The sequence below is a fragment of the Diadema antillarum genome, unplaced genomic scaffold (genome assembly GCF_040938485.1).
Source record: "Diadema antillarum isolate AM-2024a unplaced genomic scaffold, OU_Dant_1.0 scf00000120, whole genome shotgun sequence".
In the NCBI taxonomy this organism is placed as follows: domain Eukaryota; kingdom Metazoa; phylum Echinodermata; class Echinoidea; order Diadematoida; family Diadematidae; genus Diadema; species Diadema antillarum.
The window spans coordinates 727,423-753,829 of NW_027271009.1; the positions used below are offsets into that span (position 1 = coordinate 727,423).

At 38.1% G+C, this 26,407-nt stretch overlaps 1 protein-coding gene across 2 annotated transcripts in view; it reads right to left on the bottom strand.

Annotated features, from left to right (window-relative positions):
• The window catches only part of LOC139720061 (sorting nexin-21-like), a 38,210-nt gene that overhangs the window by 4,173 nt on the left and 7,630 nt on the right, over window positions 1-26,407 (bottom strand). Inside the window, exons 1-2 of one of the 2 annotated variants that reach the window (XM_071631435.1) lie at window positions 12,985-13,222; window positions 1,291-1,412 (exon numbers count right to left, since the gene is read on the bottom strand). In XM_071631435.1, the coding sequence (XP_071487536.1) occupies window positions 1,291-1,412; window positions 12,985-13,000 (138 nt within the window). In that variant the 5' untranslated portion in view covers window positions 13,001-13,222. Of the gene's footprint in view, window positions 1-1,290; window positions 1,413-12,984; window positions 13,223-26,407 lie in introns of those variants that run through there. The other variant, XM_071631434.1, reaches the window with a different exon arrangement.

Genomic DNA, 26,407 nt, shown 5'->3' on the forward strand with positions numbered 1-26,407 from the left:
TGTCCAGTGGATACAGCATTTTCATGTCAGTGTGAACTGCTTGATCAGGTAGTAAAATGATTTACCTTGGTATGGTCTTACGTCAGATTCCTAATAAAAGTAAACATTAGTCACATGTACGATGTATCTTCTCAATCAACATGCAACAAGAATGTATGCAAATTCTCCCACATGAAGCAGTATGACTCTATGAATGATATTGACATACAAACTGTACATATTAGGTAAATGTCAACAACTGCAGTTTTGTTTTGTCTCTTTACAAAAAACCACTTTCACTACCAATTCATTTCACAAACACAAAGCCAGAATAATAAGAAATAAGAAGCAAGAGCACTGCACTTCTCTATGACTGGCATACAGAAGGCATGCATAAAAACAAAACTTCATCTATATCTGTCTTCTTATTTCGCTTTTCAGCATGTTGTAGGAAAAAATAAAACAACTATTACTACAAGTGTTTTGATAAAACTACTGTGATCATTTTCATTATCTTTTACCCCGTTTATACTGCGAGCGGGTTTTCGAGCCGCCTCGAGGAGGTTCGAAAACCCGCTACGAAAAAGCGGGCTCTCGTCTGTTTATACTGCGCGAGCGAAAGCAGGCCCGAGCGGGTCTTAGCAGGGTCACGGCTTCCGTTCCTATGGTAACCGAATTCCCCTCCGAAAACTGGCGCGCGCTTTCGTGGCATCACTTTCGCGCGGAAACGTGACTGCTGAGCGCGAATTTATAACAACGTGGGTTCTCGATCCGGTGCAGTTGCTTGTTTACATCATGAACGCGCGATGACCTCCAGTGATAACTTCCGGGTCGGCAAAAAAGCGGCTTTTCGAACCCCCTAGCGTTTATACTGCTGTCGAGCCTCCTCGAGCCTGCTATAGCGGGTTCTGAAACCTCCCCCCGTAGGAGGTTTCAGAACCCGACCGGACCCAACCCGACCGGATCGCCTTTTCTGAATTCTGTCTGTTTATACTGAGCTGAAAGCCTGCTCGAAGCGGCTACAGGGGGTTTCAGAATCCGCTTTTTCCTTAGTATAAACGGGGTATTTGTTACTAAATTGTCCTCATTACCATTACTGAATTTATGACTTTCCTCAATGTGACTGTTTGCATCATCATTCTTCATGGTTATTACCTTCAGTCTGTAATTCATCTTCTGAAAATATATGTCTAATATTAACAGCAGAGTAAAGAAATACTACATATTAACATCAGTCCCAAGTTTGGCCACCCAGGCATGAAAACTGGTCTTTGGGACTTTTTTTTAAAAATAAAAATGCATGCAACCTACCACAAACTTCTTGTACCCATCTTTCATGGTCTTGGCCGAGACGACCTCAAAGGCCGTCCTGCCCGGGAGGAATTTGTTGGGTTTCAGATGCTCCTGTCGGCTGTGGACGCTCCCCGTGAAACCTGCAGGGAACGACATGGGAATGAAAGCATTATGGATAAGGAGGCTGTAGATGCTCCGCATAAAACCGGCATGGGATTTCTTGGCAATAAAAGCATTCATGATAAGGAGGCTGTGGACGCTCCCTGTAAAACCTGCTGGGGACAACATGGAAATAAAAGCATTCATGACAAGGAATGCGAGATGGGTCCCTTTAAGTGATGATCTCCTCAAGGGACAATTCTGGACCAGAAATAACTTGATTAAACAAAAAGAAAAAATGACACAATTTACAGGAACAACAATGAACACTTTATCAAATTCGGATTTAAAGTATTCAAAACATTATTAAACAATTTCAAAGAATCGCTCATTTTTGGAATAAAAGTTTTCAAACAGCTGATTACGTGCAAATGAGTGAGCTGATGATGTCATCACCTCACAATATTCATTGATCATGTACAAAAAACTGACACAAATTTTGATTATTTGTCATACTGAATATGTCCGATACATAAGGTTTTATGTGCCAGCTATAAAATTTGCAAATTGTGAAGCAATGACCAAATTAACAGCTCATCAGCATACTGACTGTTCAAGAACCATTTTGTAGGAATTAGCAAAGAGTTCTTTACAAATTCATACATTGTATCTTCCTTGATTTTCGTCTGAATTATATCCAATTTTCATTGTGATGCTTGTGAAATTTCGCTCTGCCTTCTCAGACTAACTTACGTTTTGAATTATTTTTACATGCACTAAAAATGTAGGCCTATACATCTCTGAAAAAAAAAAATAGTTTTGCTTGAACCATGGAGCTACAACACTTTTAAACAAATCAGGATTTCCTTATTTGCTAGTCTTTACTGGTTTTACCTATAATTTTTCTCACATGTGGACATGTTTAAATTTCACACTTTTAATTTGTATCAAATGGAAACCATTGCATAATTTCATAAAATACACAAAAAGCTAAGTGTTGTATTTTTTTTCTAATAATGAATCTGTAACATCAAACTGCACCATACAGGAAAGCAAGAGAACTAAAGAATTGGCAATTACATGCATATTGATTATCCAAGTCACTTGCCACAATGATGGAAGTGAATATGAAGTAGAATGTGAAATATCAAATCCAGGATGAACTCAACCTCACATATCAGTGATTCATCAGCGATTAAAAAAAGATCTGACAACAGGAGGGAAATGGGGAAAGTCATTGTATCCTTTTTAAAATAAAGCAAAATCACCTGCACAGAATCATAAAGCATCATCAAAGTGGTTAAAACCTATAAAAATGACAATGCACAATTCAACCACAGAGAATCTGATCATCATCATTATACACTGTGTACCACCTGACAAAGCATTATCACCTTTGCCACACAACCATAACATCTTTTATGCAGACATCTCGGAATATAAAGTGTACAGATGATTGTGTCATTAATGTATTTATTGCCTCTTGACTGATGAGTTTATGTGAAACCTTGCGAGAAATTGAGATGATTATTGAGGAAGCAGACCAATATAGACATGAAGTGGGTTCACTGGCAGAAAATACCATTCTCCATACAATGTACCTTGTGCTTCCATATCCTTGACTATCATAAGCCATGTCTACACCTATCCCAAAACTTCAAGTTACTAGTATACTAACTACAATCACAAAAATTCCTTCCCTTAACCACGACAAAACTCCGATGCCGTTCACACCTACATGCAATTAGTAAAACTTCAAGTTAATGCTAACTACGATAGAAAATAAAGGTCACTCAAAACTACAAGAGCGTTGTGGTTAACAAAACTCCATTCACATTTGTCATAGTTTTAGCTCTCTGTGGGGGGGCATTCCCAAAACCACAACGAAACTACGACAATACCTTACTTAAGAAATCTCATGGTGTTCTCATGGTGTTCTCGTGGTGTCTTCGCCTTAAGGTTTTGTCGTAGTTTTCAAAACTATGTGCGTCTACATCTACTCTAACTTGAAGTTTAGTCCCCTAGGGGACCATCGTAGTTTACAAAACTTCAAGTTTTGAAAACCTTAAGGTAAAGAGATCTAGATGTGAACCCAACTGTATACAGCTTAATTGTATTTTGCCTAAACAGGCATTATGGATATGTAAACATTGTGAAGTACAATTTTGTACTGGACACTGGTTTGTTGACATGAAACCTTGTCCTGGTGTCAACAGGAGTTTCAGTGTTAAAGGGATAGTACAGTATTGGTGGAGATGAGAATTGGGCTATTAACTTTTTGTGAGATACCAAGAAAACACGTATGAAATAGTACAGAGCACACCATTCTAAGAGGAATTCAAAGTTTATTTGATGAAAATTGGGCTTGGAATGACTGAAACATCCAAAAACAAAGTAAAACAAAGCAATCATAATAAAGTGTGGGTCCCACACTTTATCAGAATTGCCCTGAAACCAATTTTAATCAAATAAATGTTGAATTCCTTATGGAATTACATGCTCTTTCATATTTCATAAGAAGTTTCTCATTATCTCACCAAAAAATGTTGGAAACCTCAAATTAGGTCTCAACCAAAATTGTATGATTCCTTTAAAGGGAACCCAAACCAAAAGAGCAATGTCGATTGAGTGAAAGCAGCAACATTAGTAGAACATCAGTAAAAGTTTGAGGAAAATCGGACAATGGATGCAAAAGTTATGAATTTTTAAAGTTTTGGTGTTGGAACCGCTGCATGAGGAGACTACTAGAGCTTATACTGACGTATGAGTGGACAACAATATAAAGAAAATGTAAAGAGAATTCCACAAAAATTCATTTTTCATGAAAATAACACATTCCATCAACTTGATACTGACAAATGTTAAGGGAAGCAATTACTCCCCCTGGTTTCTGAAAGCGGTTAGTCAAGTGCTCTTTCATTATGCTAGAAAAATGATTTTTTAAAATTTCTTTGTACTTCTTCTTATTATTGTCCACTCATACGTCATAACCTCTAGAAGTCTCCTCATCCAATGGTTCCAACACCAAAACTTTAAAAATTCATAATTTCGGCATCGATTGTCCGGATTTTCCTCAAACTTTCACTGATATGTTCTACTAATGTTGCTGCTTTCACTCAATCCACATTGCTCTTTGGGTTTTGGTTCCCTTTAAGTACAAAAAAATTGTTTGTGAATATCACACAAGATTTAAATAAAATTGGGCATGAAGTTGCAGCTTTGGCAAATTTTACCCCCTTTTCAGACGCATGCCATTTTATACCAAAACTTGGTAACGAAATGACGTAGAAAGAATCATCGTATAGCCGACAGACAGTTCAGACATTTATTTCGACCGTTCTGGTAAACGTCGTATAGATGTGCAGTTTCCCACTGCGCATGCTGAGTGACAGCTGTGGGGTCATCTTTCGTGCGGGGTCCCATTAAGCCCTGCCCAGTTATACCGTTCTATGGTCACCATACGTTCAGACGCACAGGGAATGCTGATTCGTTATCGAGTTCTAGTTTGAAACGATGCTCTGACCATCGTTTCGCTATACGTCGTTTTGTTATACATCGTTTCGTTAGTCAGCGTTCAGATGTATAAATTCATCGTATAGCAATACCGTTTCGGTATAGCTATACCGTTCTAGTATAAATTTTTTGCATCTGAATGCCCTGTCAAACACTGATCACAAGAGAATGGAGTCAAATTTGTGACAAAGTTGTGTTCAACTCTTTGCACATTTTGTGCATTTATTATGGGTTCCTGTGAAAGAGATAATCTGGCTCCCAGGAATTAACATGCAGAAATTAATTCTTCTAGTCCATGAAAAGTCAATATGAAGAAAACTAATATATATATATATATATATATATTGAGTGCACATAATGTATTCAGAGTAATCCATGCATAGTTTCCAATTTTTTGTCACTTGCCAGAGACAGATCTCAACGTTTAAAACTATAAAACCAAATGAGAAACTTTAGCCTCCCCATTCTTTGCCGGCTTGGTTCAGATTTTCATCAATTCATGCTAACCTTTAAAATCTTTCCCCTGACAGTTCAGCTGCAATCCAAAATGAGAACAGTTTTGGTTTCCGTTAATTACTTCCCAACATGAAGACGGTGCATAGGAGACCTACTTCCTACCTCGAGTCAAACTCTTGGATGTACAAAGTGTCATCAGGATTAAAAGTTTTCATCAGAGAAGACATTTATTGCCTTAATGAGAGACAGTCACTCCCACAAACCTAAAAACTTGGGCTCAAGCGGTCTAACCACATGCTACAACCACAAGACTGCTCCAGGATTTGTAGAAGCCACTAATTTCTCCTAGCCTGGCTTTGTTTCTGGTATAAACACAAGATATTTTCACAGCATGAAATTTTTGCAAATTGGAGCCAACTGCCTTTTTCGCAGCAAGAAATTCGCACAAATTGTCACTGTCATTCAATGCATATAGTGTAGACAAGAACTTTCACATGCATTTTAATTTTGCAAATCTTGTCTCTTTTAAAATTCACAAAATTAAACTGCATGCAAACATTCCTTGTTTTACAGTTAGCCTTCTTTACATCAGCATGTTTGGGATCAAAATCATGACAAACTTTTATATGGATAGCTGGACAAAGAAAATACAACACAGATGACAGAGAAAAAAAAAACATTCAAAATTTTGACAGACAATTTTTGATAGCACCAAACACAGGGAAACTGACCAGAAGTGAATATAATTTATTCATGGAAAAATGAGCACAGAAAAATCCTGATGGAATCCCATTTTCTTTGCTCATTTTTCCACTTACAAGTTTTGCTAACAGTAGTTAAATACCTGAGTAGTACACATCAGTGAAGTTTGAGAAAATTGGTAAATATGTACAAAAGTTGTGAATTTTTAAAGTCTTGCTGCCACCACTGCTGGATGAGAAAACAAAGTCACTACAGAACAACAATGGAAAATGAAAACATTGTTGAATTCTCTTTCCCATCAGTACAGCAAAGACAGCACCAAAACTTTAAAAATTCAAAACTTTTGAATGGATTGTCTGATTTTCTTCCAATTCATACTTCACTGATATTAGTCTGGGTGCCAAAGGCTGAACCTTGTTTTACCGTCCACCCAATGTTTTTTGATGGTTTTACCCTATTTCGGGGGTGCCGAATCTGAATCTGCATGATGCAACTCTTGCATCCTTGAGGGTTTTGAGATATTCAAGATGGCCGTCAAAATGGCGGCCCAAACCGGAAATTCCCATGTATTTCCTTCTACATGGTGAGAAATTGAAAACAATTGATGGTTTTACCCTATTTCGATGGTGCTGAATCCAAATCTGGATGATGCAACTCTTGCATCCTTGAGGATTATGAGATATTCAAGATGACCGCCAAAATGGCCGCCAAAACCAGAAATTCCTATGTATTTCCTTCTAAATGGTAAGAAATTGAAAACAATCGATGGTTCTAAGCTATTTCGAGGGTGGTGAATCCGAATCTGGCTGATGCGACTCTTGCATCCTTGAGGATATTGAGATATTCAAGATGGCCGCCAAAATGGCCGCCAAAACCCGGAAATTCCCACTAATTCATGTATTTCCTTCTAACTGATGAGAAGTTCAAAACAATTGATGGTTCTAAGCTTTTTCGATGGTGCTGAACCCGAATCTGGCTGATGCGACTCTTGCATCCTTGAGGATTTTGAGATATTCAAGATGGCAGCCAAAATGGCCACCCAAACCGGAAATTCCTATGTATTTCCTTCTTAATGGTGAGAAGTTGAAAACAATTGATAGTTCGAAACTATTTCGACGGTGGTGAATCCGAATCAGGTTGATGCGACTCTTGCATCCTTGAGGATTTTGAGATATTCAAGATGGCAGCCAAAATGGCCACCCAAACCGGAAATTCCTATGTATTTCCTTCTTAATGGTGAGAAGTTGAAAACAATTGATAGTTCGAAACTATTTCGACGGTGGTGAATCCGAATCAGGTTGATGCAACTCTTGCATCATTAAGGGTTCTGAGATATTCAAGATGGCCGCCAAAATGGCCGCCAAAACCGGAAATTCCCCTGTATTTCCTTCGAAATGGTGAGAAATTGAAAAACTGTTGATGGCTATACCCTAGTTCGAGAGTGCTGGATCATAAAACTCTTGTATCCTTAAGGGTTTTGAGATAATAAAGATGGCCACCAAAATGACCGCCAAAAATGGAAACTCACATGTAGACCCCCTTTTTCCTGCTAAATGGTGTAAAATTGAAAACAAATTGATGGTTTTACCCTATTTTGAATTTGCTGAATTTGAAGCTGCAGGATACAGCTCTTGCATCCTTTATTGTTTTGAGATGATAAAGATGGCCGCCAAAATGGCCCCCAAATGGCCGTCAAAAACGGAAATTCCCATGTAGCCCCCCTAATTCGTTCTAAATGGTGTAAAATTGACAACAAGTGATGGTTTTACCCTATTTAGAGGGGGCTGAATCCAAACCTGGTTGATGCAACTCTTGTGTTTTGGGGGTTTTGAGAATTCCAAGATGACCGCCTAAATTACTGTCAATATTGAAATTTTTGAGACCCTATTCAGCACCCTCGACATTTTGTTGTTGCCATTTTTGCATTCCTTAGGGTTTTCAGATGTCCAAGATGACCGCCAAAATAATTGGCAGAAATTGAAATTCCAATGTTAATATTCTTTTTTTCTAAATGGTGAAAATTTGAAAATAAATTGATGGTCTCACCCCATTTTGAGGGTGCTGAAGGTTTTGAGATATTTAGAAATGTCCTGTATAAACGGAGATTCCTTGATATCTTGTTATAAATTGTGAAATATTGTGCTAAAACGTGAAGCGAGGGATTAAAAGCAATAATCCGTATTCTTGAATTCAACTGGGTTGAGCAATTTGTCAAATCAGCAAACAATTAATGGCATCCAAAATGACTGTCACAATGGTATTGTAATATACTGAGATATTCCGATATGTCTCAAACGGAACTTTGAAAAGGAATGGAAAGAGAAATGATATTGACATCATACTGAAACGTACAAACACAAAGATAAGACTGAAAATTTTTGCATGCACAATTGTTATAAAGTAATACCTGTGGTAGCCAATAAGGGCTCCGCAGACTGATGTGAAGTTAATCCTTTTTGGCTATAAGAGTAATATTAAATTATGGCCTGCTGGTATTTGGTGTTGAAATTTGTCTTGTATTCTTATGAGTCTCGCCGCGTACTCTTATGAAACTTGTGGCATATTCTGTTTACGTCACTAGAAATGGTTGCATCCATGACCACTATAGTAGATATCAATATAAGGGTCATTTCAAAAGCACTCTGCGTGATTATGATATTCGTAAGTACTGGACTATCAACTATTACTTTACATGTTGTCGTTTGTTTGTTTGTTTGTTTGTTTGTTTTACTGCGTGTTACCTGTGATTTTTCCATTCCTCGTGTGTATATAATATATATGATATCGTCGCTTGGGCGACAAGACCCTGTATCTGAAATTTTAGTGGAAATGACTTTTTTGAATAAACAGTCAAATAATCAGTTAATGATGTACTGTCCAAAAATGAAGCTACCATGGCATGTCAAAGGAACGGTTCTCTCATTAGTTGTAGTGTTTTGGCTGCCATGTTTGTTGCTTTTTGTTTTTGTTTTTCTCTCCTGAACATGTGACATTTTGTAGATAGGAGGTTTGTCGCCCCATATATATATATATATATGATATTACATCATCATAATTGAAGAATTGAAGCAGAACTTCTTCAACAATGTCATCAAGAACCACCAATATAAACCAATTAACCAATGTGAGTGTTCATGGATGAAACGATTAAAACTGTTCATGGATTAAAACAGGTAATGTTGGGAGTCTCAGTAAACGTCTCTACATCACTATCACAATATGATCGAGAGGGGTATGTCTTGTCCACTGATTGTTAGTGTTCAAAATATATCCATGATATGTAGATGAAACAGTGTAATCTTTCAAATATTCAACCGCATCTGTAGTCTTGCAGGATTCATTCCTGGCACAGCTGTATCTTACAAACTCCAAGATATCCGGTTAAGCTGGTTTCACTGTACAGCAAGTTCAAACTGGGATGTACAATATGCGTTCGTTTATCAGCAGAGTATGGTTGGGTTTAGATTTTGCCATTGACGAAAACCTGAAATAGGGTAAAACCATCAATTGTTATCAATTTCTCAACATTCTGGCGAGCATTTTGGCGGCTATCTTGAATATCTCAAATTTCTCAATGATGGAAGGATGGTATCGTCCAGATTTGCATTCAGCACAGTGATCGAAATAGGGTAGAATCATCAATAAAATTGTTCTCAATTGCGAAACATTAAAATTGACATACGTGGAAATTTCCGGTTTTGACCTTCATTTTGAAATCGGAATAGGATAGAACCATCAATTGTTCTCAATATTGAACGATTGAGAATGAAATACGTAGGAATTTCCGGTTTTGGCATCCATTTTGGCGGCCATCTTGAATATCTCAAAATCCTCAAGGATGCAGGAGATGCATCATCCAGATTCGGATTCAGCATCCTCCAGAAAGGATAAAACCATCAATTGCTTTCAATCTCTTACCATTGAGAAGGAAATACATCGGAATTTCTGGTTTTAATTGGCAGTCATTTCGGCGGCCATTTTGGCGGCCATCTTGAATATCTCAAAATCCTCAAGGATGCAAGAGTTGCATCATGCAGATTTGGATTCAGCACCCTCAAAATAGGGTAAAACCATCAATTGTTTTCAATTTCTCACCATTTAGAAAGGAATACATAGGAATTTCCGGTTTAGGTAGCCATTTTGGCGGCCATCTTGAATATCTCAAAATTCTCAAGGGTGGAAAAGTTGCATCATCCAGATTTGGATTCAGCACCATCGAAATAGAGTAAAACCATCAATTTTTTTTTCAATTTCTCACCATTGAGAATGAAATACGTGAGAATTTCAGGTTTTGGCGGCCATTTTGGTGGCCATCTTGAATATCTCAAAATCCTCAAGGATGCAAGACTTGCATCATCCAGATTTGGATTCAGCACCATCGAAATAGAGTAAAACCATCAATTGTTTTCAATTTCTCACCATTGAGAATGAAATACGTGAGAATTTCCGGTTTTGGCGGCCATTTTGGTGGCCATCTTGAATATCTCAAAATCCTCAAGGATGCCGGAGTTGCATCATCCTGATTCGGATTCAGCACCCTCCAAACAGGGTAAAACCATCAATTGTTTTCAATTTCTCACCATTTAGAAGGAAATACATCGGAATTTTTGGTTTTAATTGGCGGTCATTTCGGCGGCCACTTTGGCGGCCATCTTGAATATCTCAAAACCCTCAAGGATGCAAGAGTTGCATCATGCAGATTCGGATTCAGCACCATCGAAATATGGTAAAACCATCAATTGTTTTCAATTTCTCACCATTTAGAAGGAAATACATGGGAATTTCCGTTTTGGGCCGCCATTTTGGCGGCCATCTTGAATATCTCAAAACCCTCAAGGATGCAAGAGTTGCATCATCCAGATTCGGATTCAGCACCCTCGAAATAGGGTAAAACCATCAATTGTTCTCAATTTATCACCATTTAGAAGGAAATACATGGGAATTTCCGGTTTGGGCCGCCATTTTGGCGGCCATCTTGAATATCTCAAAACCCTCAAGGATGCAAGAGTTGCATCATCCAGATTCGGATTCAGCACCCTCGAAATAGGGCAAAACCATCAAAAAACATTGGGTGGACGGTAAAACAAGGTTAGGCCCAAAAAGTGGCTTTGGCACCCAGACTATATGTTCCACTTACACTGCTGCATTCACTCAACCATGAGGAAATATGAGGAAACTTTGGGGGTTTGCATTATTGTGATTATTTGATATGAATTAATATTACTGGAATGAAGCTTCTTTTACTTTCATTTCTTATTTTAAAGTCGGACGATCGTCACCCCTAATGGTACGTTATTGCGTAACTCCTCTGAACAAACAAAATTTGTGCATGCAATTGCGCAATGCCAGACTGCAGTGCTATCCATAAACATGTGGGACTGTTCGTTGAGTATACCAGTGTGTACGCATCATACACAAAACATTGTGACCGCGAGCTGCGGTGATTGGAGGAGAGAGGCCCCAGAAGACACTTGGCTCTTTTGGCCTCTCTTCATGCGCATGCGCACTGTGTCGAGTGTGCGTCCATTCGGATTCCTTCAGAAGCTTCGCGTGGCTCGGACAGCCCTTTTGGGTAAGACCTGTGTGTGTTCGCTGACATGTTTAACCAACGCTATTCTCATTCGGTGTCACAACATTTGATACAGAATGGGGGAGGCAGCTTGTTGCGTTCGTCTCCGTGCCGCACAAACCACTCGCCATGATTGTAAGGCTTTAAAGGGTGTGTACAGTTCTTGTCGAGGTCAGGATTTAGCTTTTAAAGTTTTGCGAGATATTCAGAAACCACTCACTGAGATGTCAAAGAGTATGTAATTCTAAGGGGTATCAAAAGTTTATTTGATGAGAATCGGTTTTGAAATGGCTGAGATATCCAAAAACAAGGTGAAACAATTAAGAGATCCTAATAAAAGGCGTGGCCTGTCACTTTTTATTATCATCACTTTTTCGGATATCTCAGCCATTTCAAAACCAATTTTCATCAAATAAACGTTGAATCCTTCTTAAAATTACATGCTCTTTCATATTTCATGAGAGGTTTCTCATTATCTCACTTAGGAATGCTCAAAACATGAATCCCCACCTCAACCAGTACTGTACAGTCCCTTTGAGTCTAATTTTAACAACTCTCCCCTCCCCCCCCCCCCTGCCATTTTGTTCACTTGATTTCACTTCATAATTTAAAGACCCATTAGCGTGGGAGTAGGAAGGCTGGCAAGGCTCAGATATTTTCCAGAATACTTGTAACAAAATGTGTATCTCTTTTATAACTGATCTCTGTGTATTATTACATGCACAGCTGGAGAATCTCCACTGGAGTCAACCATAACCAATGAGCACACACTCATATTTGCTGACCACTGCTATTTGTGGTTTTCAAATGTACCCCAGTGGGCAGCGAATAATCATGCAACCAATGAATCCCAACGACACTGGGTCTTTAATATCGAAGGCAACTTGACCATGATGTGGATTAACTTTAATACTTTAGTTCCTTCCTCTAAGGATATTGGTCGAAACATTATTTACAAACACGCTGTTGGACATAATATAGGTAAGCCATTAATTTGCATATATGAATTACCTATCAATTTTGCAAATGAGGACATTGAAACTACATTGTGGTCTAGAGAGACAAAGTGTATTCCAACAGAGTAACTTTTTTTTCATTGTTAAGTAATTGAATACACATAACAGTATTTCAAAGAAAGACCAATCCTCCTCCTCCCCTCCCCCCCCCCCCCCCCATGATTAACCCGTTGAGGACGAGTCCCGAGTATACTCGGGCAAGCGTCTATGGGAAATGCCTGTTACAGCAAAATCAAACCGTTCTCAACGGGTTAAATGCTTATGAAATGAGTCTACCACAATTATTGCACTGCACAAGAAACATTTCATGTTTTTAAGTCAATGGGCATGGCTTCAACATGTATATATGAGACTTACCTACATTGCATGACATTTTTATACAGAGCTCTTGTCATAGACACCAATAGTTCCTTCTCAGATGATCCTGGATGTATGGTCGGCAAATATCAAAGTTCACTGAAAATCTATATGTAATGCAAACTGAATGAATAATCTGGCAGCGAGAACTAGCACAATGTGTGAACTTTCTAATCCTGCAGTGATTTTATAGCGAGCTATTGCACATTCAACAAAATGCAGCTCTCCTCGGCCTGACAGCAACTTTGGGTAAAAATTCACGAACAATGCTAGAATTTATACAACTCACAGCATACAAATTTGCAAGTAGCAATAGCTGTTATGTGTCCAAATACCGAGTATTGAGCAGTCTATCCAAATACAGGAAGGAAGTAGCGGAAAGCACGATAACATCCAGGCGGTCACATGATCACACAACTCTTTCACCGAGTGGGTTGATTTTCCTCCCTATCATTGGACAAATAGACCTTGCATGATATCTTTAACATGTTTTTGGTTTTTTGTTTGTTCGATCTCCCCCCCCCCAATCATTATTGATACTACTACAGTGAGTGACAGTGGCCCATGCTTTATAGCTCCTTGGCTTATTTGCTTCTAAAGTTTATTTTTGAGAGAAGATTAGTACTTATAGGCTCATTCCTAGCAACCAGATAACATAGAAATCAGAGCAATATGTCATGAGGAAGTTAGAAACATTGGTCATTGAGACAGTGAAGAAGTTACCACATCTGGAAAAAAAAAAAGTTATATAGATTTGGTACTGAGCATTGTCCAAACAGATACAATTCTCCTTCTGTGTTCCATTCATGACTAAACTTGTCAATCTCAAATGGAAAAAAAAAATCAGAAGGACTGACATTACATTTGTAAAGAGTTGAACTAAATTGGAAATAGAGGCTTTTAAAGGTATGTGCATACACATGTACCGGTAAATATACACACAAATTCAGGGTATAATTATGTTCACCTAGTTTTCAAATAGTCAGGGCATCTTCAAATTGATTTCAGCAAGAGAAGCTCCATTGTTTGAGAAGGGAAGTCCCCAAACTATTGTTTCCACTTCCCACATTTGGTGAGTGTGTTTCCAGAATTTTAAAGTCTGACGAGGCTTGACACAAAGGAAATCTCAAAACTCAATGATCCGATACTTTATGACTATAGTGGGTGTTGTTTCTAGATATTATGTGGAAGACGCTTTGGTTCAGTCATGTCACACTTTGGAACAATGGCTGACAGGAAACATGAGTAATATTAAAGGACAAGTTCACCTTCATAAACATAAGGATTGAGAGAATGTAGCAATATTAGTAGAACACATCATTGAAAGTTTGAGGAAAATCAGACAATCCGTTCAAAAGTTATGAATTTTTGAAGTTTTTGTGCAGTACCCGCTGGATGAGAAAACTACTGCAGTGTATGAATAACTTAGATGTCACATGCGTACAACAATATAAGGAAAATATAAAGAGAATTTCACAAAATTCCATCTTTTGAAAAAAGTACACATTCCCCTGACTCGTTACCGACAAATGTTATGAGTAATATTATTCCCCCTGCCTTTAGAAAGAGGCAAGTCAAATGCTCTTTTATTATGCGAAAAAAGTGAAAATATGTTGAATTTTCTTTTACATTTTCTTTATACTGTTGTACGCATATGACTCACAAGCTGTAGTAGTCTCCTCATCCAGCGGTTCCAACACAAAAATTTAAAAAATTCATAACTTTTGAACGGATTGTCTGATTTTCCTCAAACTTTCACTGATGTGTTCTACTAATATTGTTGCATTTTCTCAATCCTTATGTTTATGAAGGTGAACTTGTCCTTTAAAGAATAAACCTTTTGGAAGAGAAATATCTGAAAGATTTTTTTTTGCTTCAGCCACTCCTCTGTAAAGTTACAAATTTGAAATCCATAAGTTAGATGATTCACTCACTTTCAACCTCAGAATTAATTTGTCTTCAAATTCACCACATTTCTTCTCCAAATCAGCAAATATCCTTCCTCTTTTCAATTGTGTCAATTCAAACTTTTTTTTTTATGTGGTCAAAGTCTCCATATCCGTGGACTCAAACCACAGGTGTGAACGACAGTATGTATACAAGGGAGTAAAATAGTTCCTAAATTTCCTTGTTTGTCATTTCAGCTTTTGCAAGTTGTTGTTTTTTTATACAGTTTCCAGGGCATAACAATTCAAGGGGTTTGTATCAAAAGGAGGATTTCCCCATTAGATTTTCACATTGCTATAAATATCTTGTGAACCCTGACTGTACTGCTTAAGTGCTCTTTGTCACAGAACTCTGTGGAAAATGATTGTTATCTTTTGAGGAAACTGGCCAGAGTCACCAGGGCATAGAGTGCCCACATCAAAATAACATGCAATCGCTATTCAGTTATCATCTGATCATCTTTGCACAGAAATGCTGCGAAGTTGAAAATGTCTTATTGCTTACATATCAAGGATCTGAGTTTTCAAATCTCCATTTTCATAAAACCTTGTCAGAGCCAACAAACCTATCCCATACACAACAGTAGAGTAAGCTTGCACTCCTTGTAGTATGTCATACAAATCTCTTCACAGATATAGTGACTCATGACTAAATCATTGATTTCTACAAATGTTCTGGTTGAATTTAACAATTTCTGTACATGAATTGGAAAAGGGGTGCTGGCTGGGGAGCCTCAGACAATTGAATGAAAGGCACTTTATGATAGTACTTTATTCATAGCTTTTAATAGCTGCAACCTTGAACATCATTAGGCAAGGTATGCTCTGCAGAATAGAGCAAAACCTAACTGTCTGCATTGTACTACACACACAAATAGGGCCAATGTCCTATCAATTTACTCAATCCTGAGGATATTTTACCTCCCAGGACCTAGGAAAACAAGCTCCTCCATCAACCTGCAGGTACACATAATGCATTACAATTTACTTGAAAAGCTTTGTGGTTGCCAGGAACTTTTGATATTTTAAAGGGACTGTACAGTACTGGTTGAGGTAAGGGATTCATATTTTGAACATTTCTAAGTGAGATAATGAGAAACCTCCTATGAAATATGAAAGAGCATGTAACTTTAAGAAGGATTCAATGTTTATTTGATGAAAATTGGTTTTGAAATGGCTGAGATATCCAAAAAAGTGAAAATAATAAAAGGTGACATGCCCCAACTTTATTAGGATAGAAGAGCTCTATGTTTCACGTTGTTTTTGGATATCTCAGCCATTTCAAAACCGATTTTTATCAAATAAACTTTTGATACCCCTTAGAATTGCATGCTTTTTACATCTAATAGAGTGATTTCTGAATATCTCACAAAAAGTTAAAAGCTAAATCCTCACCTCGACCAGAACTGTACACAGCCTTTAAGGACACAATACAACTGAGGGGAATACAGTGTCTATTGATTCCCTTAAGGCGCATGGTGCGAGGCGCTGTTGGATGATACTGCCGATCACTGTTAGCAATAGCATTGATACAAAGATTGCCAAAGTTGTGCTGTCATCAAGAGTATTATAAAAGCGCGTAGGTGTTGCAAGTTAATGTTGCCTTCGTTGTCTTCTCTGCGCATCACGCAGTCTGTAGCGATGTCAGGAAGCGTGCTTATGTGCTTCTTAGTATGACATCACAAAAGAAGTTTGGACCGGACTCCTTCAGACTCGGGGAAATGGGTCAAAGCGTAAACACTAAAGAGGAGTCAATAGCATAGGTCTCTATAGGAAACTTGCACCTTGCGCCCGCGAATGCATTCACCTAAACCACTGGGACCATGTGCCTTTAAGAAGTGGGAAACACCCCCCCCCCCCCCTACCACCACCACACACACACATACACACATACTCACATATAATAGAAATCCTATTTGAAAAATTCATGTCCCTATCTCAAAGAAGGTCATACACGACAGTTCAGAAATGCCCATTATTTCCCCATAGAAAAGTCTGGTAATATATTCCAATTTTGTATATATTTCTATGCATAATTGAGTAATTCTCAGTATCACCAATTGCACCTGGTGGATAGACTACACAGCAGTAAAAGTGGCACAAACACTGCATGAAATGCCGATAATATACCGACGAAGCACCATAAATATTAGACTACCTAATTTTTACGTACTGTTGTAGAGGTTGTCCATGGTGCAACGCAAGTCATTTTGAAAGGGTAAATGGTAATTTACTTCAGGTCCACAGCCTCAGTGACAACCCAGAAAATGTGATAGTTGAAATCACTTGACAAGATTATTTTTTTCTTTTTTTTTTGTTCAGAAATGTACCAAGAATATAAGAAGACTTGATTATGCGTACATAACCATTATAGTGGCTCTCCATGATATCATACGTTTTGAAAATGGTAAATAACTTCAGGTCCAAATCACAAATGCATATACTCAAAACCTCATTCATCCCTCATTTACCATGGAGGGTCTCAAGTCACATGTAAAACTTTACCATAAAATTGCTTAAAACCATGCAATTTGTTGTCAATACGGCGATTCATAAATGTGCTTGGATGCCAAACACAGCAAACACTTCACTTCCTTCTTCTGTAGATCATGGATGACAAGTTCTGAGCAACAAATAACTAAACATTCACATTAATATATTGGCTTCTTTTTTTTCTGTTATAGAGGAGACTAATTTCCTTTCTAAATAACACATTTTTTTTGCCCTTGCTCTGCAGGCAGAATTTTCATTTTGACTCTTCTACAGCCCTAAGAGATAGAGGATATTCATGACAATGCTGCCCACAGCTTTCACATTTCCCTGCCAAAGCCCTAAAACAACTTGATTTCTGCTCTCCTTGGTTCAGCTGTGCTAATCCTTCAATCTCCCAAGCCAAAATAATCTTATCCTATTGTTGGTGTTAGCCCACTTCTTAACCCATTGAGGACAAAGCCCGAGTATACTCAGGCAGATGCCTATGGGAAATGTGTGTTTTAGCAAAATCAGTCCATCCTCAACAGGTTAAAAAGAAATAATCCAATCCCACTGATGGAATAAGCCACTTTCTGAATATGGATGTACTGGCAAAAAAAAAAATGGTATAAACTGAACTCAAACAAACAGGCCCATACACACACACTCACACACACACACACACACACACAAGAATAAATGAGTGGTTAATGCTGAACACAGTATACACAGTATTGAACCAAATGCTGCAACTCATCCAGAGTAATGAAAATGACTTGATATAGGGGTTATTTCCTCTTTTTTCTTCTAGCAATTTCTATCATATTTTGTCAGAAGACGGCACTGGATATCAACAGTAATTGTCAAATTTCAATACTGATCAGAAGTACTTTGCATAGATCTATGTACACGAATAGTATGTATCGGGGGTATTCCAAAAATGCAGCACATATTTACATTTGTACAAACTATGTTTTGGGTTTATTATGTATTTTCTTCAGGATATCTACTATAGTCATCTAAGCTACATTGAAAAGGGTCACTACTAGTATTAGTACCAGGTGTAGTGAAAGGAAAAACAGGCAAAAACTGAGCATGTTGTGCTCATCAATAGCATGTAATGCTGAATGAATAATCAAATCTGACTGCTGAATGCTGTTAAATGTCTGTGAAACAACCCATCTTTTTTAACTGCACAGAGACCATTTCTAAATGTACATCCCCCATCTTACACTGATAAACAGATTGTGAAACACAGACAACAAAATCCACTCAAAAACAAATAGCTCTAGTTGTACAGTTGATGTTCAGTAACAGGTGGTGCACATCTATACTGCAACATTTAGGCCCGAATTCACAAAGGTGGTACAATTGAAACCATGGTTTAAACCATGGACAATTTGTATGGAGTGCGAAGTGTCGCATGGCCTATTTTGTTACGAAATCAGTCATTTCGTTGATGAAATGACCTTTTCATTGACGAAATGATCATTTCATCGATGAAATGTTGTCATTTCGTTACGAAATTATCATTTTTCATGACTGATTTCATAACGAAATAGGCCATGCGACACTTCGCACTCCATACAAATTGTTCATGGTTTAAACTATGGTTTCAATTGTACCACCTTCATGAATTCGGGCCATAGATTGTGAAGAGTTAGTTGTGGCTATGTCAGTTGTCACACTCCCAATCTGCCTGTATACATGTGTTTTTCACAGCAGTGCATGGCCACGGATAGAACACACATGGATGAGGAATGTTACTGCTGAGAAAAGATATCGCTATGTGAATTACATTAATTCCTTACTACATGTACAACACAGGGGTGGTTAAGATACACTGGTACCAGTAACAAGGCAAACAAATCACATTTACACATATTGCTGCTTATCCATAGATCTCTCATTTTTTGTGTTGTTTTTTTTTTTACTTTGCACTATTGCTTTCTTTCAAAAGTGATCACTATGTTGATAAACACAAAAGAAGTCAGCTACCCTCAGGACTTATCATCCTAACTGTCTGAGAAAGATTTTAAAAAGCATTTTATGTTGGATATCGAAATACTGGACCTGGTAGGCCATTACTACAGAAAGACCCGTGGAGAATCCTGTTACTTTCTTGTCTCAAACAGACTCACCCCCTCCCCTCGAATGAAACCAACAACAACAACAAACAAACAAGCAAACAAACATGACAATCTGACAGCATTTTTTGACGCAATCACAATAAATGAATGTAATCCAAACTATGTACTATGGACAGTACATAACTGTACATGGGTTTAGGCCTACATTCATTGTAACAGTGTGGCCCGTATTCCACTGTAGACCAAGGTTTAAACCCATTTTAGACTCACCTATGGTTTAGCTAGACCCGAGGTTTAATTTTGTATTCTGCTAGCGAGGTTTAGTTAAACCCAAGTCTATTTCGGGTTTAAATTAAACCCGAAATAGTCTTGGGTCAAGCCACCATGGTACCCTCTATGGAAGAAGAAATTCTCCCTCTCTGAGTACTTTTCTCTCCACAAATCCACTTAAATTTATTATTGGCAGTGTATCAGCCACATGAGCGTGACTTTCTTGGATTTTGAATAGTTTTTACGGGTATTTATGTCGAATAAGGGCATGCTGTATTTTTGCTTGCGACGACTCGTGAAGCACTGTGCATATACTGTACAGTTTGTGTACGTGTGCGACGCACATCACAGGATACATGGTAAGCGTATAGCGTAGCGCTATTATATTCTTGGCTAGCTAGCTTTGAATGCTCAGTACCAGCAGATCCATCGCGCCGCGCCGGCCGGCGGCACGGTTGCTGTGTGCGCTGGATGGGACATGGCTTTTTATGTCGATTGAATCGTGAATTCGGAATGGACTGGCAATTGATCAAACCAGGACTTTGAGGTAGGAAATTGAATAAAAGCTTTTCTCTTAAGATTGTCAGTTAATAAAAATGGAAACCATTCTAAAATTTAGAAGTAGATCTACTATCAACCCTGTCTCGATATTAGAAGTAACGTTAGATTTTACCTACCGTACCACACTAACCTAACTTTTACTAGATCTAACGTTATAGTCCTTACGTTACAATAATGTACTCTAGCGTTTAATAGCTATTCGAATAGGTTCTAATAACGTTAGTAGGGCCCCACTCCTAGTCCTAACGTTAGTCCTACAATCTAGGTTTTCGATCTAGTCTACTAGAAGTATCTATGCCAAATCGACCTCATCTGCAGGCTCTACCCTCTAGTCCTACGTTGAGTTCTTGGTCTAGTCTTCAGATTATTTTCATCGTAAAGTTTAGACTAACGTATCTATGTAATACTAGGTAGTACAAATGTAGTAGTATTTCTAACATTTAGATCTCGAGTCTCTTCTAAGTGTACAAGTAGATCTAGTACGTAGTTAGGCGTATCTGTGTACACGCGTGTGGCCGGCAAGCTAGCTGCTGTACGTATCCAGGCAGCCACTCGTTTTGTGCCATTGGCATTGATCTGTGTGCTGGTATCCTTACCAGTCATCGTTAGACTCGATTTAAACTCGAAATAAACCTCCTCCTGGGTAGGTTTAATTTAAACCCAATTTAGACCACAGCTGGACTTAGTAGAATACAAATTAAACCTTGGTTTAAACCTGGGTCTAAACTGGTGGTTTAAACCCAGGTTTAAACCCAAAAAACCCACTTTAGACCCAAGCGTGGGTTTAAACTCGGGTCTAAGTTTTTAGCAGAATACGGGCCTGTGTGTTTTGTATTCAGCTCAGAGATGGAAGGCGAAGGTCACAGAAATGCGAGATGCTACAAAGAGGCACACACACATTTAATTACTTTATTCACCATACGTCTTGTGACGGCTTCTTCTTCCTGAATTTTGCCAGTCAATTGATCATGTACGGTGCAATTAACAACACGTGCCTGCCCATATTCACCTATCAAGGAGTGAAATGTGAACTGTATACACCTGTATACAGTGACAGTAAATCTTTTAAGTTTATTCTTTTTTTTGGGGGGGGGGGGGTTGGTGGGGGTATGAATTTTTCATTCCAGGGCTGTGGTTCTCTATGAAATCATCTACACTCCTGAAGATGTCGTTAAGTATCAATTGACGACTCACAAAGCACAAAAAGTAAATGTGTACCAGTAGGCACGTATGTATACAGCATTTTGCAAAAATGACTGCACTGTACTATCACCAAGACTGTAATCCAGCCTGCATAGAACTGTATGTATATTTTTGCTTTCAATGGGGGGGGGGGGGGGGGGGATGAAGGAGGCTGATGTTACAAAGTAAGATGATCAAGGAGGTATGAATATATCCCCTTGGGATGATAAAGTGATATTCATACAGCCATGCACAGCCATCTTGAACCTTTATTTTTCTCGGTCAGCCTACCGGTACATTTTTTACACTTTCAACTTTGTTTCATATGATTGCTTACATCAAGTGATACTGAATGATCACTTCTGTACTAAATATGTAAATATAGTATACAGGTACATATATTTACAGAGAATACAAAAGGAGCAGAAAGAAATACATGCTGTGAAAAACTCTCTAGATTAATCTATTATCTAATTTTTACACAAATTGCCATTCTAGTACACATTGTACACATTCCATGTAATGCAAGTACTATGTGGCATGTCTTTATGATAGTGTCTATTATAGCTCATTTTACTGAGGCAAAAGGCTGGAGTTAGCATAGTTTAACAATTTAAGATATTACATCATGGATATTTTCCCCTCTGAACGTACTATTATTGCTTATAAATATTGTGAACTATCATTATTACAATTAGCTATCGCTCAATTTAACAATTTGGTTCAATGCACCTGTTTCTACTTTAAATTTACTTATTTCAACACCTGAAATCTAGTGTGCACATTGTACAATGTAGCTGTTGCTGGAAAACCTGTATGTTAGCACAACTATTCTTGTTAATCTGTCAATTTATAATTTCATGTTTTAGTTAATTTCTTCATTTGAGACTACCACCTCCCCCTCCCCCCCCCCAAAAAAAAGAGAAAACACACAAACACACACACACATACACACATACACACATACACACATATATACTTAGCACTTGAAATAAAATCCATCTATAGTCTTTACTCACAGTCTTTATTTACAGTGACTGAGATCATCGGCAATGCCGTGAGAGAGGTCTAGTCCAACCGTAGCCAAAAGGCAAAGTCTTTTTCACCATGGGCATCTGAAGGTGATTTTCCAGTCAATAAGCATACACCTGGTGAACACATTGGATTGAGGCACAGACATGACAATGTGAATGCCCTACGTTCAGCCAGGGAGGTGGAAGCTGGTTCAGCCATGGCTACCTACAGTTTGTAGTCTACATTTCAGAGACCCTGTACCTTGCACAAATGGAATAACCACAGTGAAGTGGTAGTCATTTCTTTTCCCTCACACCAAAAAGCAGGTCTACATTTCGCATTAGGAGCACATGTCCCACGAAGCTGCTAGGAAAATTTAAGGCTAAGTTAGAAACAGGAATCGTTTTTACCGTGAAGTGTCATGACTTGTGTGGGAAACATATTTCATTCCTCCACTGCACATCTCATACCTTTCATAGAAGTGCACTACGAATACCCCCTCCCCTTCCTTTGAATGCAATATATGAGCAGAGTAGCTTTGTCAATTTGTGGCAATGCATGTCCAGGCTTTCAACAAGGGTCCATCACTATAGTATGGGTCATACACTAAAAGCATATCACACTCTATGACTGAGTCATGGTATCAAAAGGAACAGTTCAAATTCTGAAAACTCTTCTCAGTATTAAATCTGTAGTTTGTGGCTTTACACTGTGATCCCCTTGATTCAAAAACAAAAAACAGCAATCTTTGTTTATAAAAGACAAAGCGCAGCCATTATACCAGAGCTCAACATTAGCGGTGGCCTGGGGCCACTTAAAAATTTATGTCAGGCCACCAAATTTTTCTTTTGGTGGCCCAAGTGGGCAGCTAAGATTAAAGATAATTTTTAAATATTTTCTATTATTTCCAGCCACTACACTTCTTTTTTGGCCACTGAAATGTCAAATTCAAGGATTTTAATGGCCGAACCAGCCATCACAGGAAAGGGTTTAATAGCACCAAGCCATGTAGGCCCTACTATAGCTGAAAACATGGCCTCATGGCTTTTGGTGCATAAATACAGAGATTGGCCCAATATCACTGGTGGAGGCATACTAATACCCTGTACCTAGAAAGTAATGGATCCTTGACGCAGATTGTCATCCGACCTGATTAATTAGTGGGGGGGGGGGGGGGGGGGCCCTGCAGTCGAGGCTTCATCCCATTTCAAAGCATATATTGCCTACCAGACATAGCTCACACAAAACACCACAGAGAGAGGATCGGAGCTGATATTTGTTTACACACAACTAGCTAGTTATTAATTCATCATGTTACTAAATTGAACTTCTTTTTTTTTTTCCAGGAAACCATTAGTTACAGTGCATTTGCCATGACTCCCGTAGGTGCATGCATACGTACACTATCAAAGGTAAAGTCGAGCCAGAGGAACATACTACGCCATGGTTCCTCCCTTATGTTCAGAAGCATGCTAAGTATTATTGAATCCACCCTTCCTAGCTGCGGCAAGACCTGAGTTCAATGACATTAGAAACAGACTGTAGATCATGGATGTCATTTACTGAGTTATTAACAAAAAAAGAACAAAAAATATCTACATTTAAGTAGTACATGCACTGGTAGAGAGAAATGCTCAAGAATGTTGGAAGGTCCAAATTGATAAGCAGAAATTCTATCACAAATATAGCGCTACAGAATTTGGTGGCAAAGACCTGCAGTAAACGGCATCGTCCTAAAACAAAGCATTTCCTTGGCAAATGAATGTCAAGAGCTACAGAGATGGGCTTTGACCACAAATTATGCAGAGATTTCTTACTCATATAATATGTTATGTTAAAGAGTTATCAAAACATTCAGAATTTATACTCTATGTTCTCCATTCTGAATGAAATGTCCTTGACATTCAACTCTAGGTAACCAGGGAGATGGACCACCTCCCTGAGCTAACTATTAACATTACAATAAACTTTGGCATGACTGTCTTTTGATTTTGCAAATTTCACAAGAGCCAAGATTCTCAGAATTAAAATTCATGTGAAAATTCTTGTCTACACTATTACATTGAATGCAAGTGGCAATTTGTGAAAATTCCATGCCGAAAAAACAGGTGTCGGCTCCAAATGGTGAAAATTTCATGACACAAAAATGTCTTGCTATGCAGTACACCATGAGCTGTGGCTATTGGTGAGTTTTGCACAGAAATACTTTTGTACGCTGCTGCTTGGTTTTTGTTGTTGTTGTTTTTTTGTGTGTACTGTTTGTATTGATTTTTTTTTTGCATTGGGTTTTGTTTGATTGCATGTTTGTTTCCATTTTTACAAATATATACAAAATGTGGGCAAACTTAGCAATACTACTTGGGAGAAAATAGTCAAATGATACATCTGTAGGAATTCTGTAACAATATTGCAATATCATTAAATTCATTTTCGAAAGGAAAATGTATCCATGGTAGCTCTACTTTAGACAACGAGAGCACTTCCTCAAGAACGAAAGTGAATTTCTCCATGTAGATACTCATGAAATTGTCGGCCATGCTTTGGATATGGGGGGGGGGATATGAGTTGTTTGTATCACTTTGAGCACTATGGCATGATATGGTATGTGCTTAATTCGATTTGTTTAAAAACAACAACTGATTGCCGTTATAGTAGGAGCTGGTGTAAAGGAGATTCATTCAAAGTTGTCAAAAAAAACAACAACAAATGAAATGAAATGATAAACAATAATTGTAACATAATGGCATGAATCCTGGCTTGAGTATCATTTCTAGAGATAAAACCTGCACTAAAAGTGCACATTACAATTAAATTGAATGTTATTTCCAGCACTTTGATCACCATTGCATTATGTGGTATGTGCTGCATTCAATCTGCTGGAATAGTATCCAATTGCCATTATGGTTGTAGCTGGTGTAAAGAAGACCAATTCAAAGTTGTCAACAACAAAAAAGAAGAAAAACTCAAATAAAATGAAATGAGAGATTTTAAAGATAAATTATGTAAAATGGCTTGGATCCTGAAAGCAAGGCCAGTTAAACCATATTTAATGTACAGTTGATACTGGTCAACAACAGCAACCAACCCAGGTGTAGCCTTGGCCCTTGGTTATCAAGTACATCAACAAATCACCTTGGAACTCTGTTGCTACTCGTCACATGTACAGTGTATGCATATTATGTATATAGTGTGACCATGTCCATCAGGACTGTGATTTTAAGTGTGCACACAGGCAATACATGCTGGAATGCAGGCATGGCATCCTGGTATTGATGGAATACCCCAGTATACTACACTCATCATGCATGCATGTTTTGTTTGCCTTAAAATGTCTTGTATCACACTCAAAACAGAAATGTTCTTGTAGCACTTTCAATATTAAAAGTTTAGACACCCTGCTTTCTTCTTGATGTTTACACATATCAACCAATATTATCAACAAATGTTGTTTTTTCTCATCAAGAAAAAAAAAGCAATGGTGAAAAAGCTTCTTTCAGCAGAGTGCAAAATTGGCTGGTCTACTTCATGAGGAGATATATTCCACAATATAGGCTACTACTTTTAGTTTCAGATCTGATATGGTACTATTCTTTAATGGAAGACTGGCTGATTGGTTCTTCCTTTGCACTGTTACCATGGAATTTAAGGAGAAGAGAAAATCTAACAAGTTTCTGTTGTGTTATATGAGCGCACTACATTTATCACAAGTGTACGCATATTCCATGTATTCTATATTTGAGTGATACGGTCAGAGTAGCAGTCATTACATGATGCTAGTTTGTGATAGTGGATTAAAGTTGTTCATTTTATCGTTAAACAACTATGTCCTCTGTTCATCATTGAATCTGGTCCACTATTACAACATGGTGGCAGCGGTGCCGACACGGA